At 47.8% G+C, this 20,478-nt stretch overlaps 1 protein-coding gene across 1 annotated transcript in view; it reads left to right on the top strand.

The window, feature by feature from the left end:
* Positions 1-20,478, top strand: part of DNAH9 (dynein axonemal heavy chain 9) — a 312,417-nt gene that overhangs the window by 15,177 nt on the left and 276,762 nt on the right. The window contains exons 6-10 of the mRNA XM_040630049.1: positions 882-1,115; positions 7,528-7,695; positions 9,117-9,233; positions 15,400-15,550; positions 18,368-18,482. Of these exons, the coding sequence (XP_040485983.1) occupies positions 882-1,115; positions 7,528-7,695; positions 9,117-9,233; positions 15,400-15,550; positions 18,368-18,482 (785 nt within the window). The remainder of the gene's footprint in view (positions 1-881; positions 1,116-7,527; positions 7,696-9,116; positions 9,234-15,399; positions 15,551-18,367; positions 18,483-20,478) is intronic.

Here is a 20,478-nt window from a genome sequence, read left to right on the forward strand (position 1 = left end):
GAGCTGTGACCCCGAGAACACAGTGAACATATATAAAGAGTGATTGGTAACAACTAACATCAGTGCAGCCCCTTGCAGCCTGCCAGGTGCCGTGACATTCGAGACCTCGGCCATTTTCAGATGAATCCCCTGAGATGGGCAGGAAAAGCCTTATTAATTTGTTATTAATATTCAAAGATGTGAGGTAAGGCTCCAGGAGGTTAACTGAGTCACCAAAGGTCACCCAATCCAAGACCAGAAGCCAGGTGTTTGCTGGGCCAGCACCCTTCCATCGCTGCCTGTTTGTCAGCCAGGACTCTCGTGGTTGGAAGGATAAGAAAACCCAACCAAAACTAACATCAACCAAAAGAGAATTTATTGGTTCATATACCTCAAAAGCCCGAGGTAAGGCTGGCTCCAGCCCCCGCGGACAGGAAGGGCTCAGATGACGTCACCAGGACCAAGTTATTTCTGCCCCACCCGGTGGTGGTGAAGGCGGCTGTCCTGCTTCAGCTTCCTAGCTTTCCAGGTTCAAGGCTCTTGGGGACAGGTTCAAAGAATTCTTGCTTTTGAATTACTTGACCATAGAAAGCCAATTATTCACAAGAGAACACTCAGGAAAGAACACCTCCCCCAGCCCCAGCTGGCCCCACCGAAGGCCACAGTGGTTCCTCTGATTGGTTACCGGCCCGTCCCTGAGCCAATCCTGGACCGTCTGGCTCGAGCCCAGGTCCCAGCCCACCTGCAGCACTGAGGACAGGGTCAGAGGTCTCCTAGAGGATGCTTCTGAGAAGTACTGCTCGGCCAGTTACTCTGTTCAGAGTTGGGGGGAGATGGGCACAAGTTGTAGGGTTGCCCCGCCCCCATGCATGCTCAGCGCCCCTGATCTGTTTGCGTTCTAGGCCTCTAATTATCTCAGCCCAGAGGGCCTCCTGAGAAGTGAGGTGGAGGAAAGTCAGAGGAAACTACACGTGGCCATGGACACATTGAGCTTCTTCAAGCAGGTGTTTCAGGACAGAAGGGAGCATCTCCGTACTTACTTCAAAGAGAACCAGGAGGTCAGGGAGTGGGATTTCCAGTCTTCTTTGGTCTTCGAGCGATTGGATGGCTTCCTCGGGCGGCTGCTCAAGGTCCAGGTGGGTGTTCTCGTTCATTCTCAGGCTCTCACTCTCAGGCTCTTGTTCACTCTCACGCCCACTCTCACAGGAGGAAGCAATAGCGGGAGAAGGCAGGCAGACGGATGGAGGAGATCCGCGGAAGATCAGACACAGAATCAGGGAATGTCATGGGAGTTGGGAGGGGGTATTAAACGCCACAGTAAACGTGAAATGGGTGTATTAACTGGGAGCAGAAAAGGGGGCTCCCTAACCCCCAGGGGCTCTGAGAAAGTGCAGAGCTCGAGAGGAAATACATTTCGAAACTAGAGTAGAACTTCTCCAGGGAAAGAAGACGGGAAGGGCATAGCGACAGAAAACGTGTAAGTGAGAGAGCCAGAAGCTAGATCTTACGAGAGGCACACCTTGAATCCTTCACCGGGTCGTGGAGAGTACAAATAATTGACATCGAGCTTTATCCCATGTGCCTCCTCCTCTCTCTTCCTCTTGGGATCAACCCCTTCCCTGCTATTTAGCCCAGCTCACAGACACTCCCGCTTCAGCCTGCCCAGCCTGGCCACCAGGGCGGGATACCAGCCAGGACCCCCTTGCAGGCCCTCCCGCCCTGCCGCCCCCCTCACACCCGGGGAGTGGAAGGGGAGCACTGCTCACAGCGACTGGCCTGTGCACACATGCTAATGATGGGACTTTGCATATAGACAGCTATTCTAACATCAGGGCATCTAATCTGCTGGGCGTCCTCAGTAAACACCAGCAGGGATGGCCACCAGTCTCCCTGGAGTCATTACCCTCACAAGAGTGGCGTGCAGGCTGCTCTCTCTTTCTGAATCAAGGGCACGCATGCACAAGAAGCAGTTGCCCCAGTTTAATTAGGTGATGGCTCGAATGTCAGCACGCGGTGTCTTCCTGCCGCCCCCCCCCCCTTGAGTCTCCTGTCCTTCTCTCTGGCTTACCTCTCCCCTCTGAGGTCAGATCCCGCCTTTTCTTTCCTCTTCCTTCCCTTCCCACCTGTCCCCCTTCCCCTTCACTTTCGCCTTCCTTCCTTCCTTCCCTTCCCTTTCCTTCCTTTCCCTTCCCTTCTGTTAGTTTTTCCTGTTTTGTTTTCCTGACCTTTCTGTTCACCCTGCATTTCTGTGATCTTCCTTTTCCTGTGGCTGCCCCCTCCCCCTGTGTTAGCATTTCCTCCCCTCTTCCAGGTTTCCTCTCTGGAACGTTCAGTCTGACTCATCCCCTTGCCCTCTGGCTCCCCCATCGCTTGTCTACTTGGCTTAGCGTGGAGGACACGGGGCTATTGATCTGGGAGCATATTTCATGTGGCCCTCTAGTTAACATTCTGTGTGTCTCAGTGATCAACGCCGTTTGAAATGGAATTAATCTGCTTCTCTCCAGCAAGAATTAGCATGAACCTCACCTTCTTCATCTTGCCCTTCTAATATGCGGCCACTGAGACATGGGTGGCAGGTATTAACGAATACAGAAGCCACGTTAATAAAACGACATCCATACCTTTACCCCTCTGCATGCCTGTGGCCAGGGTTATGTTGTAAAAAGGCTGGGTTTTCATCTCCACAGTTCCCTTGGATTTCTTCCCCTCTGATTTGTATTGCTTTTCTCCCTGTTCTTTGGCGCCGGAAAGTTTTACTGTGCAGATGGCCGGTCTGAGCCTGCAGAAGGATTGTGTTCTCAGGTTACCACCATCCTCCCCCTCTCCTCTTCCTCCCCCTTCCTCTCCTCCCCCTCCTCACCTTCCTCCTCCCCACCAGGATACAGCTGATCTCTGATAGAGCCAACCTTCAGGGAGGAAAAGGAAGAATAGGAAAATCAAGAACTCACGTGTTTCAGGAGCCCATCTCCTGCTCTGGCGGGCCTCCGACACTCAGCCAGAGCTAGGTACCAGTGTCCTCACTAAGTGTGCGGCTTAAATTTATTTGCGCCTGGTCACGCTGCACACAGAGGTTTGGCTGGCATTTGTAGCGAGGGCCAGATTATCTTTCCAGCAAAGTTGTGAATCTCCCAGGGAGCTCCAAAGGTCCTTGTCCCTCTGTCCTGCTTCCCTCCCTGCGTTGAGAGGGTTGCAAACCGATTTTGTTCTTCTCTTTTGCCCTCATACACTCGGTTCTGCCTTTTTATACCCAATTGCTACCACCTGATCCCTACCTCTTTTTTCCTAAATAAATTATCTGGGTCAAATTATAACCCATCCCCCTTCCATTGAAAGGGCTTTATTTCTTTGACCTTATGACTTCCTGAAGAAATCCCAAAAGTATATAAAATCTTTGCAGTTGGAATAGTCAAAATTCAAAGGGGGAAAAGAGGGGTTCAGCTGCCTCTTGATTCCCTCCCTCACCCTGCTTTCCTGTTTGGTGTTTCAGCGTACACACACACACACACACACACACACACACACGTGCGTACACACCCCACCCGGGGTTCATTTTTGTGCCCTAGTCCAGGAGAGGCTGCAGACCCCCTGTCTCTGTTTCTGCCTGCAGCCTAGTCCTGCAAACAATGTTCTAAGCAGCTTGGAGAGAACCCTCATTTCTTTCATTATCAAATTGCTGTAAAGCTGTGATTCACTTGGAGACAAAATGATTTCCNNCTGAGGCTTTATGCGAGGTGATTAGCAGGGAGAGAGGTAATCAGCTGACCTAATATGCGCCGAGTTTCCTCAGCCCCTTCCACCATCTGCAGCCTCCTTCATCCTGAGCCTAATTGGGCGGCTTCCCTTTCAGCCCGGCCTGAGCCTGTGGCCACGTAGCAGACCATTAGCTGCATAAGGTCGGCCTCTGTCGAAAGGTAAAGAAAACAGTCTTTTCCCCAACGACCTTTCGAGATTCTCATCTATGAATGCCTGCTTTGTGCTCTCCCTTAATGAATTCTGAAGACATTTCTTTTAAGATGGGTGGCGTGACCTCTCCTTCGAGACTGTGTTTGTGTTCGTGGGGCCGGTCATTATCCCCGCTTTCGACTCCGCGCCTCAGGGGCCACGGCACAAATGGAGCCCTGCCCCCCCATCAACCCTATTAAAGGTTGCTCAGTCCTTCCGAAGAATAGGACTGCCTGGGACCCCACGCTCTTTGGGGGATCCGGCTGGGAGGGGGTAGCTGTCTGTCAGCCCTTGGAGCTCTCTTACCCACCACCCTGCTCTAATGACATCAGCCTGGCGGTAATTCACGACGGTGGCCACCGCGTATCGAAGTCACACCAAGACACCAACCGTGTCACGTGGTAGCCCCACGGCAAGTCAGGTGTTAGCAGACCACGTGTGTGTATGCACGTGCGAGTTCATTTACGAAAGCTGAGTGTCTTGCTTTCAGCTGCATAGCTGGGAAACGGTAGACCAGGGTTGGGTGGACCCAGGGACTTTGGGCCCTTGGTCCCAGGCTCCCTCCATCATGCCTATACCCCCAAGGAGGACACTTTCAGCCGGTATAGAGCGCTGTGAATTTCATGTGTCTACTGGCGTGATGAGTAAAAATGGGTATTTTTTTTTCACATGACTTCCTTTTTTTTTTTAAATTATAATAATATTTTTTATTATGTTAGTCACCATACAGTACATCCCTGGTTTTTGATGTAAAGTTCGATGATTCATTAGTTGCGTATAACACCCAGCGCACCATGCAATACGTGCCCTCCTTACTACCCATCACCGGTCTATCCCATTCTCCCACCCCCTCCCCTCTGAAGCCCTCAGTTTGTTTCTCAGAGTCCATAGTCTCTCATGCTTCATTCCCCCTTCTGATATTTTTTAAGTGTCATTTAAGCCTTATATTGGCTTGAATTGCCTTTTATCTGTTTTGTGAGGACTTCTAAATCAACAACGAAAAGAACCGACATTCAAATAGGTTAAGAATCAAAGTCGTGGTCACCATCGTCAGGATGCATCTGTTTTCACAGTTGGCAGACAACTTTCCGCCTGATTCAGGAATCTTCTCTACGATGCCTCTGATGTCAAACTTCTCCTAAAATCCATACCATTGTGGAGAGCTCACTGCCTCTCTTAGTGCTCTGTTCTGTAGCTGGGCATTTCTAGCCATGAGACGGTTCTGTTTTGTTAAGTGGAACCACACGAAATCACCATTTCGGATAGGTCAACATGGTTAAGTACCAGACGTGTTACAGGTGCGACCTGCAAGTTGCGGCCAGATCCACTTTTTGGTCCTCTTCCCTCATTTGCCTTATTTCTGCCCTCTGAGGAGGACCCCGCTAGGTTCCGCCTTGCACTTGACCAAGGCACGGTTCCACCTTGCTGTGTAATGTTCTTTTGTCTCATTTTTCGTACTTTCTCCAATTGCTGTGGAGATCCTGGTTCCTACGTTCTCCGCCCGCCTGTCACCTTCTCCTGGAGGTGCTGTAGCTAAGTGCGAGTTTACAGATCATACAGTTTTTCATTCAACAAATATTTCTTCGGCACCTTGGACTCCCAGGGGCTGAAGATACCGTGGTACCTTTGGGGCCCAAGACCATGCTTCAAGTATCCTTGAGACTAAAATAGTGCAACAAAATACCGACTAGTTTTCTGATGTCATCAAACCTATCAAGATAGATGCATCTGTCTTTTAACGTGGTTAGAGAGTATTTTCCTAAAAATTGAAATTGAAATTCCACAGAATTAGGAAAGATAAGTACCCAGGTGACATTCCACAGCACAAATACCTTTCTCCTATCACACTGATTACACCTAAGCACTTTTTGAATGATTCGATTTACTATTTAAGTCAATTTCATTTAAATCCAATTCATTTCTGTTTTCCCCCCTGTATGTAAAGTTGAACCGTGTTTTTAAATAAAGACTGCCCCATTTGCCACCAGCAGAGGCAAGAGCCCATGGTCCGGGTGTATGTCTTCCTTTCCCCTGGCTGGTTCTCTCCTCTTCTCTCCTCCCCGACTCGAGCTGCTTGCTGACAAACGTGCTTGAGCCTAGCCAACCACAAAGGTTGTTCGATGGGCTGCCCCAGGCTTCAAGGTGCCCTCCTGGCAACGCGGGGCAAGCCAGCCCCCTCTTCGCACTTCCTGGTGCCTCTGTCACTGTCGCTGGACTTGGCGTCCCAGCAAGAGAAAGGAGTTGGGCAGGCTTTCACTAGGCTGACTGGTCAACCCGCAGTGGTGGCTGTTGGCAGCAGTGATTTCTTGGAGTAGAACCAGGACCCGCTGGGTTTTCTGCCCTGTGACACAGCGTTCCCTCTACCTGCCCTTCAGACTCCCTCAGGGTAGAAGACCCCCTCCCGGGGGTCCACACCACAGGTTTGCCAAAACCACCCAAAGGGCATTACTGTCTTCCTCTCTCCTATTGGAGGCGTGTGCGCGCCTACACAGGAAGTTATAACGGGGAGAGTCTTGGTTTGCAAGTTCTGTGATTTCAAGCAGGTGTTCGTGAGAGAGAAATACAATCTGTCACGTTAGCGTGTTCTAGGGGCTCCTGTCGGACGAAGCGGCTTCTGGGGACTTGGGAGGGGTTCCTCCCTGAGGCTCTGAGCTGTCCACCTGTCACTTAATTCTGAGCACGGCCGGGACTCTGCCATATCAACGACCACAGTGACAGTAATACACACTGCGTAGTGAGCGTGTGCCAGGCACTGGCCTGAATCCTACGCCGGCACTGGCTTGTTTCACTCCCACTGTTATTATCCTGTTAGAGATGAAGAAGCCCATCCCAGAGATGTCACGTAATTGCCCGCTGTCACCCAGCCGGCCACACGGGGCCCCGTGGCTGCAGACGCTGGCCAGAGTACCCCGCACTTGACTTTTCTCGACACCAGTGGTTGCTGGGAGTATTGGTGTCTCCCTCTTGGCTTGTCCTCGGGACTATTTGGAGCATCTGCTTTCCGTCAGTATCTCCTAAGATAGCTGTCCTTCTAGAACCAGACGACACGCTCCCTTTGAAATGGATTTTTTAAAAAATCAGAAGTAAAGCTACCAATCATGCAAATAATGTTGTTCAATTTTATTATTTATTTGAGAGCACGGAAAGAGGCTGAAGCATAAATTTGATTTTTTTTTTGCTTTGCGTGAATTTTATTTATGTGTACTTTCTCTTTGCTTTGTTAGTGAGTTTCACCAAGAGTTATTTATACCAACCCAATGTAATAATAAGGTCCCGATACTAATCAGCCTTCATCTTTTCCTAAACAGCCACCACCCCCCTGATTTCTAGCCCTTCCCGTACTAATGTGTTATCTGCTGCTGCTACTGTTGCTATTATTTTATTTTTAACCATTGTATTTATTTATGTGACAGAGAAACAGTACAAGCAGGGGGAGGGGCGAAGGGAGAGGAAGAAGCATATCCCCCGCTGAATACGGAGCCCCACCGGACTCCATCCCAGGACCCGGAGATCATGACCTGGGCCGAAGGCAGACGCTTCACCGACTGAGCCACCTAGGCGCCCCTGTTGTTACCATTTTAACGATTTCGTGAATTGTCCCCGCAGGATCTTCTGAAGACAACCCTGGATTTTCACCAACTGGGAAAGCTTGAATTTAGTGGCATCAGAGGAAATGCCCTAAGTCGGCAGGTGCAGCAAATGTACGACGGATTTCAAGAGATGTATGGGGTCTTCTTAGAGTCCTCCTATGACTGCTTGGACCCCCAGAGCACGGTGAGGCTTGGAAAGGCTGACTCGCAAGCTTTTTCTCTTTCTCAGATGCCTCCAGGCGGGAAGGTCTGGGTGTTTACTTGTATTTTCCCCTGTGTATTTCCTTTGGCCTTGGTTCCCGAGGGAGTCCTCAGGAGGAGGAAAGGGCCAGAGTTGCAGTGTCCAGGATCAGGGACAAGGAGCCCCCATGTCACCTGTAGCCCGGGACATCTGAGGCTTGTGGGTCCAAGCCTGCAGCAGGAACGAAGCAGCAGAAGGGTCAGTATAGAAACAGTGGATGCTGAGAAGGGAGTGGCTGAATTATGGGAGAAAGAATCGAGAGAATCTACGAGGGGAAGGGGAGAAAGAAATTGAGCAGAAATCTTCTCTGAGTACCTTTAGATTGTGGGGGATTAGTTGGCCAAACCCAGAAGATAACAGTTTCTAAAAATTCCACGGGTCTGAAGTAGGGAAAAAAAAAAGAAAAGAAGAGAAAAAAAAAAGGAGGGGGGACAGGTAACAAAACAGGATATATACTGTGTGTTTCCTACCAAATGATAAAATAAGAACAGAACACATACCAAATCCTATACACAGGGAAACATACTACAATGTTAGTGTGGTTGTGTTTGGGAAGGAGAAAAGTGCTATGCTTTTCTATTTTTTGTTATTTTGTAAGAATATGCATCAGTGTTTTTAAAGCAATGCTAACAGGTAACAATGTACAGATTAGAGATTTGCGTTAAAGTTTCTCGGGAAACTGGTACATTCTAAGAAAGAGAACACACTTTGGGCTGCCTAATAAAATACAATAATTGAGACATGCTCACACTCAAAATACATATATATATTCGCTGTTAATCTGGAATTTAAATTGAACGGGGTGCTTTGTAACTTTATTTGCTAAATTTGGCAGCCGGAGGAACAATGGCTGTCTGCCGTCTCAACCAATTAAAGTGTACTTAGAAGAAATCGTGGGTATTCGTTTAATTAGCGGGCTTTCCTTCTAATGGCCAGATTAGTTTGCTTACACTAAAAAAAAAAAAAAAAAAAAAATAGGATTTTGACTTGGGGGAGGAAGGAGAGTAGGTGATAATGATAGACTGGCCTCATTGCTGGGACCGTTGCGGCCGGGGAGGCCTTTGGGGTGACGTGAGCTGGCCCTAGGGTTTCAGGAGGTAGGAGAGGGGCCCAGAGAGGGAGTGACACAGTGCCAACCTCCCAGCCGACTCACACTTCCCTTTTGCCTAGTGTCTAGGAAAACAATACTGCAATAATAGGGTAATTGTCTACATGGGTCAAAAGTAAGCAAATGCCAAGGTGAAGTTTAGAAAATTATAATAAATCCTTGGCATAGCCGATTTAAGGACAAAGGTGTAGTAAAGAGCATAGTGGGAGTGGCCTTGAAATCATGTTCGTCTTCTGTCCATGTGACATCTCTTCAGGATTTCGAAAATGACTTGTGTGAATTTAACCAGAGAGTGGAAGATCTTGACCGAAGACTGGGGACTGTCTTCAGTCAAGCCTTCGACGATGCCCCCGATTTGGAGCATGCATTTAAGGTTNNNNGGGGGGGGGGGGGGCTGCTGTGCTCCATTCTCCCCCCACTCTCAGCACAGGAGGGCAAGGATCCTCTTCCCACTGTTTTGTTCCTTGCAGAGAGCAATTGTTCCCGTCAGTTCAGTAGAGGGGTATTGTGGGTGACCTAGGGCAAAGGACTGGGCAGAATTGGGCTTCTCAGGTTGATTATTAATGCTTTTCTAGAAACACAGCGATGTAAAAATACTTTTCCAAAGAGTTATTCTGGAGGTGCCTGGCTGGCTTAGTCGGAAGAGCGTGCAACTCTTTTTTTTTAAATTTTAATTTAATTTTATTTAAATTGAAGTTAGTTAACATACAGCGTATTATGCATTTCAGGGGTAGAGTTCAGTGATTCATCAGTTGCGTATGACACCCAGTGCTCATTACATCGAGTGCCCTCCTTCATGCCCATCACTGGGTTACCCCATCCCCCACCTCCCTGCCCGCCTCCCCCCTCCCCTCTAGCAGCCCTGTTTGTTTCCTGCAGTTAAGAGTCTCTTATGGCTTGTCTCCCTCTCTGATTTCATCTTATTTTTATTTTTCCCTCCTTTCCCCTATACTCCTCTGTTTTGTTTCTTAAATTCCTCATATGAGTGAAACCATATGATAATTGTCTTTCTCTGATTGACTTATTTCGCTTAGCATAATACCCTCTAGTTCCATCCACATCATTGCAAATGGTAAGATTTCAATTTTTTTGATGACTGAGTAATATATAGACCACATCTTCTTTATCCATTCATCTGTCAATGGACATCTGGGCTCTTTGCATAGTTTGGCTGTTATGGACATTGCTGCTGTAAACATTGGGGTGCAGGTACCCCTTTTCAATCACTATTTTTGTATCCTTTGCATAAATACCTAGTAGTGCAGTTGCTGGGTCGTAGGGTAGCTCTACGTTTAACTTTTTGAGGAACCTCCATACTGTTTTCCAGAGTGGCTGCACCAGTTTACATTCCTACCAACAGTGTAAGTGGGCTCCCCTTTTTCCTCATCCTCACCAATATTTGTTGTTTCTTGACTTGTTCATTTTCGCCATTCTGACAGGTGTGAGGTGGTATCTCATGGTGGTTTTGGTTTGTATTTCCCTGATTCCAAGTTATTTTGAGCCTTTTTTTCATGTGTCTATTGGCCATTTGGATATCTTCTTTGGAGAAGTGTCTGTTCATGTCTTCTGCCCATTTCTTAACTGGATTTTTTGTTTTTTGGGTATTGTGTTTCATGAATACTTTATGGATTTTGGATATTAGTGCTTTGTCTGATAAGACATTTGCAAATATCTTCTCCCATTCTGTAGGTTGCCTTTTAGTTTTGTTGATTGTTTCCTTTGCTGTGCAGAAGCTTTTTATCTTGACGAAGTCCCAACAGTTTTTTTTTTTTTAAAGATTTTATTTATTTATTCGACAGAGATAGAGACAGCCAGCGAGAGAGGGAACACAAGCAGGGGGAGTGGGAGAGGAAGAAGCAGGCTCCTAGCGGAGGAGCCTGATGTGGGGCTCGATCTCATAACGCCGGGATCACGCCCTGAGCCGAAGGCAGACGCTTAACCGCTGTGCCACCCAGGCGCCCCCCAACAGTTATTTTTGCTTTTGTTTCCCTTGCCTCTGGAGATGTGTCTAGGAAGAAGTTGTTGCTGTGGCCAAGGTCAAAGAGGTTGCTAGATTCTTCTCTTGGATTTTAATGAATCCTGTCTCGCATTTAGGTCTTTCATCCATTTTGAGTTTATCTTTGTGTATGGTGTAAGAAAGTGGTCCAGTTTCATTCTTCTGCATGTTGCTGTCCAATTTTCCCAGCACCATTTGAAAAAACTGTCTTTTTTCCATTGGATATTCTTTCCTGCTTTGTCGAAGATTAGTTGACCGTAGAGTTGATGGTCCATTTCTGGGTTCTCTGTTCTGTTCCATTGATCTATGTGTTTGTTTTTGTGCCAGTACCATACTGTCTTAATGATTATAGCTTTGTAATACAGCTTGAGGTCTGGAATTGTGATGCCCCCAGCTTTGGTTTTCTTTTTCAATGTTCCCCTGGCTACTCGGGGTCTTTTCTGGTTCCATACAAATTTTAGAGTTGTTTCTTCCAACTCTGAAAAATGCCAGTGTTATTTTGATAGAGGTTGCATTGAATGTGTAGATTGCTTTGGGTAGTACAGACATTTTAACAATATTTGTTCTTCCAATCCATGAACATGGAATATTTTTCCCTTTCTTTGTGTCTCCCTCAATTTCTTTCATAAGTGCTCTATAGTTTTCAGAGTACAGATCTTTTACTTCTTTGGTTAGGTTTATTCCTAGCTGTCTTATGGTTTTTGGTGCAATTGTAAATGGGATCGATTCCTTGATTTCTCTTTCTGCCGCTTCGTTGTTGGTGTATAGAAGTTCAGCAGACTTCCATGCATTGATTTTATATCCTGAAAATGTGCTTTATTTCTTTATCAGTTCTCGCAATTTTTTGGTGGAGTCTTTCGGGTTTTCTACATAGAGTATCATATCGTCTCTGAAGAGTGAAAGTTTGACTTCTTCTTTGGCTATTTGGATTCCTTTTATTTCTTTTTGTTGTCTGATTGCTGAGGCTAAGACTTCTAGTACTATGTTGAACAGCAGTGGTGAGAGTGGACAACCCTGTCACATTCCTGACCTTAGAGGAAAAGCTCTCGGTTTTTCCCCATTGAGAATGATATTCACTGTGGGTCTTTTATATATGGCCTTTAGGATGTTGAGGTATGTTCCATCTATCCCAACTTTGTTGAGGGTTTTGATCAAGAAAGGATGCTGTATTTTGTCAATTGCTTTTTCTGCATCTATTGAGAGGATCATATGGTTCTTGTCCTTTATTAACGTGGTGTAATGTTGATTGACTTGTGGATGTTGAACCACCATTGCAGCCCAGGAATAAATCCCACTTGGTTGTGGTTAACAATCCTTTTAATGTACTGTTGGATCTGATAAGTTAGTATCTTGTTGAGAATTTTGGCATCCATGTTCATCAGGGTTAGTGGTCTGTAATTCTTTTAATGAGGTCTTTGGTTTTAGAATCAAAGTAATGCTGGCCTCATAGGATGAGTTTGGAAGTTTTCCTTCCATTTATATTTTTTGGAACCGTTTCAGAAAAATAGGTATTAAATCTTCTTTAAATGTTTGGTAGAATTCCTCTAAAAGCCATCTGGCCCCAGACTCCTCTGTTTGTTGGGAGATTTTTGATTACTGATTCCATTTCTTTGCTGGTTATGGGTCTGTTTAGATTTTCTGTTTCTTCCTGTTTCAGTTTTGGTAGTTTATGTTTCTAGGAATTTATCCATTTCTTCCAGATTGCCTAATTTGTTGGCATATATTTGCTCATAATATTCTCTTATAACTGTTTACATTTCTGCAGTGTTGGTGTGATCTTTCCTCTTTCATTCATGATTTATTTGGGTCCTTTCTCTTTTCTTTTTCATAAGCTGGCTAGGGGTTTTTCAATTTTGTTAATTCTTTCAAAGAACCAGCTCCTAGTTCCATTGATCTGTTATACTGTTGTTGTTTTTTATTTTTAATTTCTATATACTTGATTTCTGCTCCAATCTTCATTATTCCTCTTCTCCTGCTGGACTTAGGCTTTATTTGCTGTTCTTTTTCCAGCTCCTTTAGGTGTAAGGTCAGGTTGTATATTTGAGACTTGTCTTGCTTCTTGGGGAAGGCCTGTATTGTGGAATACTTTCCTCTTAGGACAGCCTTTGCTTCATCCCAAAGGTTTTGGACTGTTGTGTTTTCATTTTCTTTTGCTCCCATGTATTTTTTAAATGCCTTAGTTTCCTGGTTGACCCATTCATTCTTTAGTAGGATGATCTTGTATTTGTGGTCCTTCCAAATTTTTGCCTGTGGTTGACTTCAAGTTTCATAGTGTTGTGGTCTGAAAATATGCATGGTATGATCTCAGTCTTTTGTACCATCGAGTCCTGATTTGTGACCCAGTATGTGATCTATGCTGGAGAATGTTCCATGGGTACTTGAAAAGAATGTGTATTCTGCTGCTTTAGGACAACATGCTCTGAATATATCTGTGAGGTGCGTCTTGTCCAGTGTGTCATTCAAAGCTCTTGCTTCCTTGTTGATCTTCCTTGTTGATCTTCTGTTTAGGTGATCTGTCCATTGCTGTGAGTGGGGTGTTAAAGTCTGCTACTATTACTGTATTATCATCAATGAGTTTCTTTAAGTTTGTTATTAATTGACTTGTGTATTTGGCTGCTCCCAAGTTAGGGGCATAAACATTTACAGTTGTTAGATATTCTTGTTGGATAGACCCCTTTACTATGAGATAGTGTCCTTCATCTCGTATTACAGTCTTTGGTTTAAAATCTAGTTTGTCTGACATAAGTATAGCTATTCTGGCTTTCTTTTGATGTCCATCAGCATGATAAATGCTTCTCCACCCCCTCACTTTCAATCTGGTGGTGTCTTTGGGTCTAAAAGGAGCCTCTTGTAAGCAGCATATCAATGGGTCCTGTTTTTTTTATCCATTCCGATACCCTGTGTCTTTTGATTAGAGAATTTAGGCCACTTATGCTCAGAGTAATTATTGAAAGGTATTAATTTAGTGCCATTTTCTTATCTATAAAGTCGCTATCCCTGTAGATTGTCTCTGTTCCTTTCTAGTCTTTATTACTTTTGATCTCTCTTTCCCATGGAAGAGTACATGACTCTTGATCTCAGGGTCATGGGTTCAAGCCCCACGTCTGGTTTAGAGATTACTTAAATAAATGCACAATTTCTTTTTAAAGGGTTTATTCTGGAGTGTTCTTTTTGGGCATTTTCAGTAGAGTGGCCATTAAAAGCAGAGACATCTACTCTGGTCGCCGCCATGAATCCATGACTCTTGTACCCTGCTATCTAACCAGTGCTGCCAGATTGATTCAAGCTGGAGCATACCCCGAGTAACTGGTTATAGGAGTCAGCTCCTAGCAACTAGAATAAGAAGACTGTACCCTTGCCCTCTATTGCAGGGCAGGAGCAAGATGGAACAATAAGAGGGAGGAGGCTTAAGATGATGAGTAGACAAATGGCTGCATACTGAGAATTCTGACTGAGACATATTGTGAGACATGACACTTTCATAGCACATGATCAACCTTCTCTAAACTACAAAGGAACTTACTCTGTAAAGGCTTAAGGATTAGATCCAGGACTGGTCAGTGGCAGTTAGCAGGAGGCAGATTTTGGCTCAGTGGAGGAGAGAGATTTCCGAAAGCTATTAAAAGGTGGAATGGATTTCCTTGAGAAGTGGATAAGTTTCCAGTCACTGGAAACGTCCCTCAGGTAGCTTCAGTGACCGGTGGGACAATTGTAGAAGAGGCTCAAACCTTAGAAGGGTGAGTCCATGCTATCCTAGGATACCAGGTAACCCAGCATGCCAGGCTTCTTTAGCCATTGAGTGTAGACACACAACCTTTTACAAACAGTGCGGCTCCCTAACTCCTACGGGAACACTGGTAGGATTCCTCTCCAAGCATTTGAACTCATTCCAGAAATTAGTTCCAGAATTAGTTCTCTCTGAAATTTTTTTCTTGCTCCCACCCTCCAATTTTAGCGTTCCACATTCTCCCCAGCACCCAGCCCGCTTAGCTTCTTTATCTCATCTCCATCTTCACCCTCCACCTCTGTTTTAGGTCTTTTTTTTATGGAGACCTTCACTTTTCTGACATCTTTAGTTTTCTCTTTGTTTGGTCCTTTACTCATCTTCTCTCAACACATCAGGGTTTGGCAGGTAATTTAGCGGACAGGACTCCTTTAGAAGCAAAGGAGAGGGACGCCCAGGTGGCTCAGTCAGTGAAGCGTCTGACTTTGGCTCAGGTCATGATCTCAGGGTCCTGGGATTGAGCCCCATGTTGGGCTCCCTGCTTCTCCCTCTCCTTCTGCCCCTCCCCCAACGTGGGCACGTGCACACTCTCTCTCTTTCTCTATCAAATAAATAGATAAAATCTAGGGGAAAAAAAGCAAAGGAGAGAAGGGCACACTATGAGTAGCCGCCTCTTCATAATTATTGATACAGTCACAATAACAATTTCTGACCCTCTTCTGTTGGCGGACATATGAAAGAAAAGCCAGGACTCAGGAGGGATGTAACCTTAGGTAGGTTGAATCTGTGACTTTTTCTTCTTCTCTGTGTCCTCTGCAGCTGCTAGATATAGCAGGAAAACTTCTGGAAAGACCGCTGGTAGCACAAGATGCGTCGGAAAAATACCTGCTGCTCATCCATATGTTCATCCAAGACCTGGACACAGTGCGGGCGATCTATAGTCAGCGTGTCCAGGAGGAGGCAGAGCTTGGTGGGTCCGTTACCCGCGGATTTGGGCGGGGGCAGTTGTGGTACCAGGAAGGGTGCAGCTCGCTCCTCTTGTATCTGCGAAATGGCTACGGGGGGTCCGTGATATTCTCCAAGAACAGAAAGCGCAACCTTCTTGCTTGACAATTTCAGACCATCTTGGGTCATTGTAGAATGCACTGAACTGCGCGTTTCCCTGTGTCTGGGGCTGAGATTGGCAGCCGACCCAGAGCAGTGAGGTCTTGCCTGTCTCTGGCTGAGACTTCAGCGTGAGGTAGGAGTTGACCCGTGATCAGTGTTGGCCAACGCCGCTTCATCTCCGACATTCGTCAGTTCCATGGTAGATTTTTACACACCCGAGAAAAGTTTCTTTTTTTTATTTATTCGACAGAGATAGAGACAGCCAGTGAGAGAGGGAACACAAGCAGGGGGAGTGGGAGAGGAAGAAGCAGGCTCCCAGTGGAGGAGCCTGACGTGGGGCTCGATGTCATAACGCCGGGATCACGCCCTGAGCCGAAGGCAGACGCTTAACCGCTCTGCCACCCAGGCGTCCCCTGAGAAAAGTTTCTGATCCCTTCCAAGGCCATATAGCCATGCTTCTGGAGGGAGGAACCAGCAGGAGCCCGACAAGGGGCGGCACCACACCAAGCTGTGATTTCTCCATTTTTATAGCAATTCTTAGATGCCCTGTCTTATCTGATTGAAGGTCAAACACAAGTCCAGTTCAGCTCCACAAACATTTCTTGAGTCCTTGCTAGGTGCAGGACACATCTGCGGGTCCTGTAGTAGAGACAGGTCAGGGTGAGGGATGAACGAATGAATCCTGAAAGGTGGTTCTTCAAGGAACACAGTGGGTATGAACGATATTAACAAGAACATGGAGCAGAACAGAAGTAGTGTTCAACTTGCATCATAAAGGACCATAATCACAAGATGGCTTGTGGCTGGGAGATCCGAGAGTGCATGTGTGGAGTACGTGGCCTTGAGCTGAGCCCTGCAAGGTGGGGAGATGGATAGCCAGGGAGAAGTGGCAAAGGCTTTTGAAACAGAAGATGAAGGAGAGGATGTGGAAGGTGACCGGTCAGACCTGCCTGTAGCTGAACAAGGTGTATGCAGGGAGATTAGGTGAGCCATGGAGTTTGGAGCCAGATTTAGGAATCTAGAATTCATTATTCAGGCCCCAGGAACTTTTCCAAGGCTTTTAAGCAGGAGAGTAGCAGGACCACTATGTCAATAAGCAGGTTTCCTAGCGAGGTCACTAAGAACCGCCTCCAGGTAGGTCATTCCCAGAAAAGCTGTTGGCCTCAGCTTCTTCTGGAACGATACAGAATCTGAAAGCTCACATGCCTTCCGAGGCCTTATTAGTTTTCTCCTGCTGCCCAACAAATTATTGCGATGTTTGGGGCTTAAAGTAAAAACACCCATCTTTTGGCTCACAGTTCTGTAGGTCAGAGCACAGCTTGACGTGCCTTGCTCTCCACCCAGAGTGCCCCAGGGCTGAAATTAAAGTGTCAGCAGGCCAAGTTCTCATCAGGAGGCTTTGGCGGGAAAATCCACTTTCCAGCTCCTTTTGTTGGCAGAATCCAGTTCCTTGTGACTGTCAGCTTAAGGTCTATAATTCCTCTTTGGCTGCCAGCAGGAGGGCCACTTAGTGACTGGAAGCCAGTCTGCTTCCTTGCCGTGTGGCCAGGCTATGTGGCTGCCTCCATCCTCAAGCCAGTAGTGGCACCCTGACTCCTTCTCCAGCTTCCAATCCCTGACTTCTCCTTCTGCCAGCAACCAGAGAAAACGCTCTGCTTTTAGAGGACTCACCTGATTAAGTCAGGCCCACCTGGGATCTTTTCCCTTTTGCTCTCTAACATAACATCATCACAGGAGTGCTTTCTCATTGTAGCCGGTTTCCTGCCACACTATCGAGAAGAGGATTATGCAAGGGTGAGGGTTGTTGGTGTCATCGTAAAATTTTGCCTGCCGTGGAGGCCAGGCAGAAAGTGACTGTAATAGATCTGGGTTGAGTGTAAGACATCAGGGAGTGGTGGGGTTTGTGGCAAAATAAAGAGACTACCGTGCAGCTGTAGCTGCTAGATAGAAGCAGTGGCTGCTTCTTGCCAAATCTTCCAACTGGGATTTAAAAAAAAAAAAAAGAAATCTAATACTTGTTCAATCATGACAACTAATTATGAGCGTAGAAGCCCACTGCATGGACTAAAGTCAGACTCTCCAGACTGTGCTAACACTGGTCAAGGGGCTCACAATCAGTGTGGCCCGTCTCACTCATAAGCTTCGTGAATGCTCATAGAAACCCTGGAAATTAAGCAGGGAACATATTATTCCCATTTTATTTTATTATTTATTTATTTTTATGATTCCCATTTCATAGGTGAAAAAACGGAGGCCCAACAGATAAAGTTTTCTGTTGAAGGCAGGGTTTTCCACTCTGAACATACAATTAAAATCCTCTCCAGAGCTTTTAAAGATACAGACGACCGGGCCCCACCCAGACCAATTAAATCAGAAAGGTGAACGCCAGGCCCGAGCATCCGTAGTTTCAAAGAGCCTCCCAGGTGCGGCTGATGCGCAGCCAGATGGAAAGTCACTGGCGGGGAGCCAGATAGCGGGTGGCAGAGCTGGGCTGGGCACCCCCGTCCGCTGACCGCATTTAGTGTTTGTTCTCCCCACGGTCACGGGAGCCCCCCATCTCGGTGTGAGCCTGGGGTGACGTTAGCACGCGGACGCAGAGGAGGCGAGACGCGGGGTAGCTGGGGGGAGGGGTTCCCGGCGGAGCGGGGCGTCTCTCATTCCGCCTGTGCCGTGTCCCCAGGGTTCTCCTCCGTGCACAAGAACATGCCCAGTGTGGCCGGGGGTCTCCGCTGGGCGCGGGAGCTGCGGCAGCGCATCCAGGGGCCCTTCGCCAGCTTCAGACGCGTCACGCATCCGTGAGTAACTGGGTCCTGGTTCCGTTTGGGGTTCGAGTCCTGCTCTGGAATTCTGAGTGTTGGAGAAACGCAGCCCACTCAGCTCAGGCATGAAAATCCTCTTCGTTTCTTCGCATTCTCAGCAGTAGACCAGCATCTCAGTCCGTCTGGGCTGTTACACAGAAATACCATAGACCTGTGGGCCTCCAAACACCAGAAACATTCCTCAGTCTGGGCGCTGGGAATGTCCAAGGTCACGGTGCCGGCAGATCCCGGGTCGGTGAGGGCCCGCCGGGGTTCGCAGGTGGCCGTCTTCTCACTGTGTCCTCCTCAGGCGGGAGGCGCAGGGGACCTCTGTGGAGCCTCTTCTTCCTCGGGGGCTGGTCCCTTCATGAGGGCTCCCCGCTCATGGCCTAACCAGCTCCTAATGCCATCCCACTGGGGGTTAGGATTTCAACATGAATTTGGGGTGAGGGGGCACAAACATTCGGGAGTGAGAGTGATACATTTGGACGGACTGGGGAGGCTGAAAGGATGACCGGCTGCCCCTCTTGCTCGGTGAGATTGGTTCTAGAGGTACATGAGTCAGGGTTTTCAAGCTCTGGGGGGCTCTACCAGCACATCTCCTCTGACACCGCGTCTCCCCGCTACTAAGGTTGCTGGAAAAGAATGAAGCCTGACTTTCCCGACGCGTGGTGTAAGGACTTGGCCTATTAGCCTACCCTGGGCTCTTGGTAAATGCAGATTCCCAGACATGGGAATCTCAGAAGCCGAATCTCGAAGCGGGGTGGGGCCTATGAATTCCCGTCCTTAGCAAGCTCCCCGCTGGGATTCCGTCGGTTGACCGGGTTTAGAAACCGTTGGCCTGCCGTCCTGCCGAGCCAAGGTGCAGAGGCACCTCGGCTGCTAGAAGCGCATGGGAATCTCAGAAGCTGAATCTCGAAGCGGGGTGGGGCCTATGAATCCCCGTCCTTAGCAAGCTCCCCGCTGGGATTCCGTCGGTTGACCGGGTTTAGAAACCGTTGGCCTGCCGTCCTGCCGAGCCAAGGTGCAGAGGCACCTCGGCTGCTAGAAGCGAGCGACAGGACCATTGGCGGGATCGTGTTCAGGAGGCTTCGAGGAAGGGCAGTCTCTCTCTGACGCCTCGAGCCAGGATGGGGTCCAGCGGGGATCACCCCCGTCCAGTCCAGTGCCGCCCAGCGGTATGAGCCATCTGCTGACTCGGAGAGAAGTGGAACATCGGGATGTGGATGTAAAGAGGCCAACTTTAGAATTAGCAAGTAGCCCCCCCTCCCCAAACTCCGCACAGATCAGATAAACAGGCCTGCGGGTCAGGTGGGCCCAGCAGGCCATCCGTTTGCAACATGTGATCTGGCCTGAGCTAGCCGAGCTCTTTGTTTTGCAGAGGAAGAAACTGAGGGAGCCCAGAAAGAACTGGAACCCTCTGGGGCTTAGGAGTCCCAGCCTGGAGCTCTTCCCAGGGAGGCCCCGGCCACAGGAAGCTTGGCCCCCACAACTGCTGAGCCCTCAACTTCTCAGCCCTGCCCATGGGTGTGGGCTGGCCCTGGGGGATGGGCATGACCTTGGGTGAGGGGCTCTGTCTGGCTGCAGCTGTTCCCCAAGAGGGAGACAGCTGTGCTTTCTCAGCAGCTGACATCGGTGGCCGAGGGGGATGGGAGGGTGGTTAAGAGTGCCTGGGCCTGGAGTGGGGATCTGAGTGGCACCCCAGAGTGTCCTCTATGGTTCCCCCTGAAAAGTCCCATTTGTTTAAAAATGAATTCGTATTCGTACTGTACTCTGTCATGTACACCTGACCCTTGAATGGCACGGGTGTGAACTGCGTGTGGGTTCACTTATGCCCAGACTTTTTTTTTTTTTTTTTTTTGGCTACAAAGTTTTATTGTTTCCATTTGGTCCAGGGCTTGGGCGGGGGCTCCAGGGTAGTTAAAAGCAGCCAAGCGGCTGCAAGGAAAAACAGGTTCAGGCAGGCGGATACCAGAGGGGCCTCTCAAGGGCC

This window comes from Ursus maritimus, unplaced genomic scaffold (genome assembly GCF_017311325.1).
Source record: "Ursus maritimus isolate PB19 unplaced genomic scaffold, ASM1731132v1 scaffold_14, whole genome shotgun sequence".
Classification (NCBI taxonomy): Eukaryota; Metazoa; Chordata; class Mammalia; order Carnivora; family Ursidae; genus Ursus; species Ursus maritimus.